The following is an 8,418-nucleotide window of genomic DNA, read 5'->3' as shown; positions in this document are numbered from 1 at the left end:
TGAGCTCAATGAAAAGCAGGGCCGTACAGATGCTAAATAGACTCCTTTCTGGATACATGTATATGGTGTTTATGAGACAGGTTGATTTTGTTTACACTTGGGTCCCACTTCTGGAAATTTGTGAAATGCTTGGACTCCAAGCATTTTTAATAAGGGTTACTCAACCTACATTGGCCACATCAGTCACATACCTATCCCAGTGGTCCTGACTGGTATCTTTGTTTGAAGACTGTAGCTTTTGTACTGGTTACAAGGGTGCAGACCATGAATTTGAGCTGACTGGTCAGAAGGACCCAAACACCATTTTTTGCAAAGCTGCATGTCTCTCCACATCTGTTAATTGGTCATCTACACAACAACCATTTATGTTCCCCACCTGGTCGCACGGTTCACTCAGACACTTCTTACCACTTTGTCTTATTCAAGTTTAATCCCAATAACATAAGACATAGAATTAGGGCATATGACAGATGCCTAACAATGAAAAAAATAGGGCCGAAACTTCATTTGCAGTTGGCTCCCTGTGAGTCACGAGTGCTTGAGCAGCAGATATGGACTGCTCTTGATCCTTCAGCAAAAATGCAAATCCCTGTGGCCACCTGCTTGCACGTTTCTTACTTTGTATCCACCATCAGGAACTCTTGAAGACCTCTTCTTGGAATTCAGGTTCTGAAACGGACTCTGGTGGAAAGCTGCACCTTGGGGAAAGGCTCCTAGCCCTCCCACCTTACTGTTCCACATGCCACATGGATGGCTTTCTTCCCCTACCACCTTGGTCCTCTCCCCCTGCTCTGGTGGCTCTGGTCCTGATGGCTGGAAAAGGAGCAGCAACCCATGATGCTGGAGGGAGGGTGGGCACCTCACCTCCGATCTCTACTTCCCACGTGGATGCTGTGGATGTTGTTTTTGCTGCTGTTGCTGCTTCTGCAGCTGTGGCTGCTTCTGTGGCTTCTGCTGCTGTAGCTGCTGCTGTGGCTTCTGCTGTGGCTGCTGCTGTAGCTGCTGCTGTGGCTGCTGCTGTGGCTTCTGCTGCTGTGGCTGCTGCTGCTGTGGCTGCTGCTGTGGCTTCTGCTGCTGTGGCTTCTGCTGTGGCTGCTGCTGTGGCTGCTGCTGTGGCTGCTGCTCTGGCTTCTGCTGCTGTGGCTGCTGCTGTGGCTTCTGCTGCTGTGGCTGCTGCTGTGGCTTCTGCTGCTGTGGCTGCTGCTCTGGCTTCTGCTGCTGTGGCTGCTGCTCTGGCTTCTGCTGCTGTGGCTGCTGCTCTGGCTCCTGCTGCAGCTGCTGCGGCTGCTGCGGCTGCTGCTGCGGCTGTGGTTGTGGCGGCGTCGGCGGCTGCTCCTGCTCCTGTTGCTCCTGCTGCTTCTGCTGCTCCTTCTCCTGTTCCTGCTGCTGCTGCTGCTGTTGCGGAAGCATCTTCGTGGTGGGCTTGAAACATTCACTACTGTCAGAAGAGCTCTCCTCCTCCTCTACAGGCTGTTGGTCCCGCCTTTGTTCCCGGGCCCGTTTCCTTTCCAGCATCTCCTCGAAGAATATCTGGCAGCTGAAGCCCTCTCGGATGCCATGCTGGGCGTGTTCCAGCAGCGCCTCCAGTGTGGGGAAGACTCTGCAGCAGGCCACGCAGCGAAGGCCATGGTTGGTGGTGACCAGCCAGTCTGGTGGTGCTCGCAGCTCCTCCAAGCAGCAGTCCACAGAGTCCTCAGCCTGCGGGCAGTAGTGCTTGCAGGCTTCCAGCTCCCAGTGCAGGTCTGTATTGGAGGCCATCTCAAAGGAGGAGCCTTTCCGCCGCTGTCGCTTGATGAACTCGGCCTCGCGGATGAGGGGCTTCCTGGTGACTGGCTCAAAGCCATCGTCAGTCTCCCAAGCCACTGCCACGCCGCGCACGGTCTGCACGTGGGTGTACAGGGCACACACGCTCTCGGGTGGGGCATCCTGCTGCTCATCGAACCTGCTGGAGGTCCAGGACTGGTACGGAGAATAGGACTGGTACTCTGAGGACGACTGGGATGACGGAGAGCTGCTCCAGCCCAGCACTGCGTGTGTCCGGGCTGCCAAGTAGATGTCCTCTGGGAGGAAGGCAGGCCCTGGCCGTGGAGATGACTCATTCCTCCTCATGGTCCCTGAGAAGTGGAAGGACAGTCTTATCAGTGCTTTCAGAAGGCTCCACACATAACTTGCCTGAGAAGCCACCAACAGAATCATGCAGACTCTGGTGGCTTTGGGGAAGGTGCCTGCTATTCATCAGAGATGACCATAATATTATCTCATGAGATAAGGATAAAAGAGTGTGCAAATTTTATCAACTGATTGTGTAAAAGGCCAACACCTGGTTGACTGAAAAGTAGACTGTGGTACAACCACATGATGCAGTTGTATTCATGGATAAAATAAATGAACCAGGAATGTGTGCGGAATAGACACAGAAGATAATGCCGCTGCTAGATGAAAAAAAGCTACCACAATTCCACTTAGAAGACATTCTAGAAAAAGCAGATCTTACAGAGACAGAACAATCACCAAGAGCAGGGGAGGGATGCACAGGACATAAAGGTGCCTTAGGGAACTTTTGGGGTCATGATAACCTCTTGTGCTTTGGCTGTGGCTCCCACTCACATGACCGGTGTCACCGTTCTTTCCACGGTACACACCACGTGTGTAGACACACCAGGTCAATAACACCCACTTGAAAATCGAGAATGGAGCTGTGCTTCTGCCGAGCATCTGTCCCAGCTTCTGTTTCTCTGTGACCTAGCTCTGTCTTACCCAGGGACCTCTCAGCCACTCAGGACATACACTATGTCCCTGTCACCATCGAAGCGCATGCCAGGCCTCGAGGCCTTTAAGACTCAAAACGAGCCTACGGAATTTCACTAGGATTTTTATTCAGCAGATAAGGAAATGGAGGCCAAGAGGACATGCATGCCTGGCAGAGCCACTTGGCTCCAAGAGCAGATCTTATCCTAAAGTGCTGCCTGAAGACACACCCTGGTGGCCACTGAGTTGGCAGTCTAGATTAGCTCACATTCACGTACTATAAAGGAATGTTCATATTACTACAGGACTTACAGAATTTTGATGTAATTTTTTTTCAAACACATTAAAATCAATACCTAAAAGTGAACAGTTACATTCTCCTCTACATATCTTCTGAAATACCTCCCATAGATGCACAACAGACTAGGAAGTACCAGCTTCCCCTGAAGATCACTTTCTTCATAGCCCTCCCCTATCTGCTTTGTATGAACAACACACCCCTTTGATAACAGCACCAGAGACCAACCTGTCCCTTCTCCATCTATTGGCCACCTGGCCAGCACACTTCTGCGCTCTCCTCTGTGGACTCTGGGCTGGCCATGCTGATAGTGGTCCCACTGATTGGTGACTGTTCTCTCCTGCTCTCCTTGAGATGGCGTTTCATGACTTCAAACCAGCACCCAGAATCTAGGTGAGAGCTGGTGTGGGCTGTGCTGAAGCCCTCCAGCCAGCCCCAGCCTGAGTGGCCACATGATCACTAGGATCCTGGCTTTATTGTGTGATGTCATCAGTGACACGGGTCTGTTCTGTGACCCTTGGCAAGGGTAAAGTCTCTGCCAGGTTACCAGGAAAGGGCCCCAGTGTGTGCTCCTCTCCCTCTGTGATCTTCTCTGCCTGGTGTGTTCTCAGGGACACAAACACAAAAACACAGGCACATGCTATCAAGCATGTGCACAAACACAAAGAGCCAAGCACAGGGATTGGGGAGGTGGCTCAGGGATAATAGCCCAGGCTATACTTCCAGAGCACACAGATTTCATTCCCACATGACACCATCTGTAATTCCAGCCCCAGGAAATCCGATGCCGCCTTCTGGCCTCTGCGGGTATTGCACTCATAAAGTGCCGAGATAGAGGCAGGCAAAACATCTACACACACAAAATGAGAAAAAAAAAATTCAAGCACATAGGTTCTTACACACATAAATGTGAACGTCCACACAAACACAGTACATTAGTTTATGTTTACAGCATACACACAGACAGACATCCACATAGGCATATGAGGCACATAGACACACATCCATGCACAAGATCTCACACCATATGAACGGAATCATAGATATGCTCACACATGGATAGCCATCACCTAACATCAGCATGGCCTAACTTCACCTCACTGAAACAGTTTGTCAGAAGCTTGTCTCTAAAGCGCCCACCTGGCCAGTTTAGGCTCCCCAGCACTCTGCTACTCTGTCCCTTTCTGCACACCTTGCCCACTTCCTATACCTTCACCTCCTCTTGGCTGCCCACACACACTGGAAGCCTCCTCTCCTGGGCTTGGGGCTCTTGACCTTGTCACTCCTGTCTGTCCCAGGTCCTAAGATCTTTGTTTTTCTTGATGACATTAGACACACACACACACACACACACACAATTATCTTTCCTGTTTGTTTTTGAAGACAGGATCTCCCCCCATGTAGCTGAAGTCAACCCTGAACCAGCCCACATTAACCAGCCCATATTGGCCTCAAACTACCCATCCTCCCACCTTCATGCCCTGAGTGGTGGGATTGCTACCACACCAGATCCAGCCTCTCTTCAAATGCAAACTCTGAGTAGAGATGTCCTTCATCTTTCTCCTTATATGGCTCATACTTAAGCACCGTCCAACACATTACCACATTACCAAGTGCCGCAGAAGTACTTGCCGAATTAGTGACTGAACAATGACTATGCTGAGCTGACGAGGCCGTAACCCACCTCCTGCAGCTGCCTGCTCTCTATACCCCAAAGCCCTGAAGCTCCCAGACATGCTGACATGCTGGTTCTTCTCACGTAGAGACTTAGGGAATCTCCACTTACACCATCAGCCTAGCCCGGGTCCCGCCTGCCGCTGCCCCTCCTCCAGCAAGCCTTGCCTTTGCATGCACTTCCGGCAGCAGGCTCAGTCTCACCAGCTTCAGTCCTTTCAGTTCTAGATTCTCAGCAGTTACAAAAGGTGGTGATTTATGAGAACCCCAATCTTCCCAAAGCAACCCTAACATCACCCCCACACATCCAGCATCCTGGCAAACTCCTCCTGAGCCAGGAAGTCACACCTGCGGCAAGTTCGCGGTTGAAAGAGGAAACGGCAAGCCTCTTCTTTCCGTATAAACAAAAGCCTGCCTTCTGAGAAAGGAAGGATACCCACAACGTTTGGATCAAGGGGCAAAGGACAGTTAGAACGTTTAAGCGATAACGCAAGTAACAACTGTCTGGTGGGAAAGATTACTGGGCCAGTAAACGATCCTGAAAATTTGTATTGAGTACTAGAAAAAGATGAACTTAGGTCCCTCCTCATGTGGAACAACTAGAATATTCTTCATACAGCTCAGAAGTTACATTTTAACAACAAGTGCGTAGAGAGAAAATAATTTATATGCAATTTTAGGGTGGCTTTACTAAGCAGTATCTGCTCACACAAGCACTATGGGTCTTTTTTATTTTAGATTTTTATTACATTTTGTTTTTATTTTTATATTTTTATTGTTATATTTTTATTAAACTTTGCATGTGGGGGGGGGCGGGGAAAGGTGGTACACATGTGTTACGGCAGGTGTGTGGAAGTCGGGGGACAGCTTACAGAAATCAGTTCTCTCCTTCGGCCCGGTGGGTCCCAGGGGTTGAACTCAGGTTGTCAGGCTTGGTAGCTGTTGCCTTTACCCACTGAGCATCTCCATGACCGCTTGTCATCTTTGTCTCATCACATCAGTGTTCAGCAAACCTCTTACTGTTCACAGTGGTAAGTGTTATCTACCCAGAGTGCCAGCATTTGAGAGACAGAGTGAGTAAAACTAGAAGTTGAAGACTAACCTGGGATCCTACCTCAAAAAAAAAAAAAAATGCAAAAAAACGACATTTCAAGTTGTAGTTCCATTTCTCTATGCCTTAGTGAAATGAAACGAAAGGTAAAGGAAATTAATAGGCATTGCCCCCCAGAATGAAACAGAGAGCTGAGAGATGTGTGAGAAGCCATTCCATCCATCATTGGCCGCTTAAGAGCCGCTCACTTGCCCACTGCGTCAGTCTCCGCTGAGAAGAGGCAAAGTGAGAAAGACTGAGGATAGCAAGGGCTGTGGAAGAGAGGGGAGCAGTCACCCCACTAACACAGAAACTTCACAGTTCACCCGTCACAGCTCTCCATGGGATGCTCCACACTGTACACACTACCATCATGTCAGTGGGCATGCTCCACACTGTACACACTACCATCATGTCAGTGGGCATGCTCCACACTGTACATGCTACCATCATGTCAGTGGGCACGCTCCACACTGTACACACTACCATCATGTCAGTGGGCATGCTCCACACTGTACACACTACCATCATGTCAGTGGGCATGCTCCACACTGTACATACTACCATCATGTCAGTGGGCACGCTCCACACTGTACACACTACCATCATGTCAGTGGGCACGCTCCACACTGTACACGCTACCATCATGTCAGTGGGCACGCTCCACACTGTACACACTACCATCATGTCAGTGGGCATGCTCCACACTGTACACACTACCATCATGTCAGTGGGCATGCTCCACACTGTACATGCTACCGTCATGTCAGTGGGCATGCTCCACGCTCTACACGAGACCATCATGTCAGTGGGCATGCTCCATGCTCTACACGAGACCATCATGTAAGTGGGCACACTCCACACTGTACATGAGACCATCATGTCAGTGGGCATGCTCAACACTGTACACACTACCATCATCTCTTTCCTAGGACCACATCTGCATTATGTAAAATAGCACACATGAGAAATACTGATTTCAATTTTGGCTAGTGATAGAAAGAAAAAAAAAAGCAGGAAACATCCAGAAAGTCAGCAAAAGAAAGAAATAGTCAAATAAAACACAGTGCGCCCAGACGATGTAACACCACTCCATAATGAGAGCCTCGCTTACTAGCAATCAAATGTAGTGATGACCTCACTTGGGTGAAAACTAAATGTGGGCCCTTATCCACAAAAGCCCCAAATAGAATTCTGCTCTGAACAGCTATAAAGGATTCGAAAAAAACACACCCGAGTGTGAGCAGCCCTCTTCAGAAGAGAAAATTTAGTTGGAGTATGGGAGACTGACTTTCCCACAGATGGTGGACTAGTGAATTTTCTGTTGGCACAATAAAATGCCATGACCTAAAGCATGACCTTAGTGAAGAAAGGATTTGTTTGGGTGTATGGCTCCAGGGGGTCAGAATCTGCAGCAGTTGAAGGTACGACAGCATGTACAGCTGGCTGATCACATTTTCATACACACAGGGGAAGCAGAGAGAAAGAACAGGAAATAGACCAAGACTATGCACGCCTCAGGCCTACCCTCTTCCTCCAGCAAGTCTCCACCTCTGTGTTGGCTCGTTTTCTGTCCACTTGGCGAAAAAGGAACCAACAAGTGAGAAAACGCCTCCCTAAGATTGGCCTGTAGTCAAGTCTGTGGCGTCTTGATTAACGGTAGACGTGGGAGGGTTCAACCCGCAGAGGCAGTGCTACCCCTGGGCATGTGGTCCTGAGTTGTATGAGAAAGCAAACTGATCAAGCCATGAGGAGCAAGCCAGTAAGCAGTGCTCCTGCATGGTCTCTACTTCAGCTTCTGCCCGCAGGCTCCTGCCTTGGGTTCCTGCCCGGAACTTCCTTCCTGACGGACTGTGATGCGGAAGTGGAAGCAAAATGAACTCTTTCCTCCTCAAGCTGCTTATGGTCATGGTGTTTATCAGAGCAAGAGAAACCCTAAGATACCCCAAAGGTCCCATCATCTCCTCCAAGAGCCCTCCCAAGTGGGGCCAAGTGTAGGCACATGAGCCTACAGGGAACACGTTTCACTCCAGACACCGCAGATGCCACACCAGCTTCAGCCTCCACACTCTTCCTGCATAGTGTGACAGGGTCCTGCAGGCTGGGCCAGGGTAGACTCTGTAGTTGCCTCAGGAAGGACAATATGGAGGAGAGGAGCTTGCCAACTGCCAGGGCTAGGCTAGCGAAGGAGGCCTCCTCTCCACCCTCTCCTCTCTCCTTTCCAGTCATCCACCATGCTTTGAGAACGCTCAGAGCATGTGGAAAGGCCACACAGACACTCCAGGCAGCAGCCTCTGTGGGTCTCTGTCAACCATTAAATGCAAGAGCAAGACTGTCTTCAGATGACCATGCTGCCCAGCTGTGGTCCAGGTGGGGCCCTGGATTTCTTCTCCTTGCCTTGTCTGAATTCTCTACCCCCAATAAGTGGGGCTTGTTTCTTGTGCACTATATTAGTTACCCAGCTACAAAGATTCAGTAGGCATTGATGTTCCCTGTAGTGTTTAAATATGTCCAGATGAAAGGGCTCACTGCCAGCATCTGGTTCTGTGGGCCTCTCTGGACCCATCAGGGGATTTCGGAAGCAGGTGACCACTAAGCACCAGGTGAT

The 8,418-nt window shown here is 49.9% G+C and overlaps 1 protein-coding gene across 2 annotated transcripts; it reads right to left on the bottom strand.

Annotated features, from left to right (window-relative positions):
• Positions 1-401: 401 nt before the first annotated feature.
• Fam170b (family with sequence similarity 170 member B) lies at positions 402-3,961 on the bottom strand. Of its 2 annotated transcripts, none has more exons than XM_076544365.1 (2): positions 3,275-3,961; positions 402-2,114 (listed from the first exon to the last, which is right to left on the bottom strand). In XM_076544365.1, the coding sequence occupies exon 2, from the start codon at positions 2,107-2,109 to the stop codon at positions 874-876; it is 1,236 nt and encodes a 411-aa protein (XP_076400480.1). In that variant the 5' UTR covers positions 2,110-2,114; positions 3,275-3,961; the 3' UTR covers positions 402-873. The 2 variants fall into 2 exon arrangements, with proteins under 2 accessions (XP_076400480.1, XP_076400479.1); XM_076544364.1 differs by having other exon boundaries at positions 3,247-3,459.
• Between the last annotated feature and the right edge of the window lie 4,457 nt (positions 3,962-8,418).

The sequence above is a fragment of the Peromyscus maniculatus genome, chromosome 9, assembly GCF_049852395.1.
Source record: "Peromyscus maniculatus bairdii isolate BWxNUB_F1_BW_parent chromosome 9, HU_Pman_BW_mat_3.1, whole genome shotgun sequence".
In the NCBI taxonomy this organism is placed as follows: Eukaryota; Metazoa; Chordata; class Mammalia; order Rodentia; family Cricetidae; genus Peromyscus; species Peromyscus maniculatus.
This window is presented reverse-complemented; position numbering and strand designations above follow the sequence as displayed.

Coding starts and splice junctions, on each gene's coding strand:
- Fam170b (XM_076544364.1), bottom strand. CDS start 3,289: ATGGAGAAGGGACAGGTTGGTCTCTGGTGCTGTTATCAAAGGG. Junction 2,115..3,246: donor CTGGTGCTGTTATCAAAGGG/GTGTGTTGTTCA, acceptor TCCACTTCTCAG/GGACCATGAGGAGGAATGAG.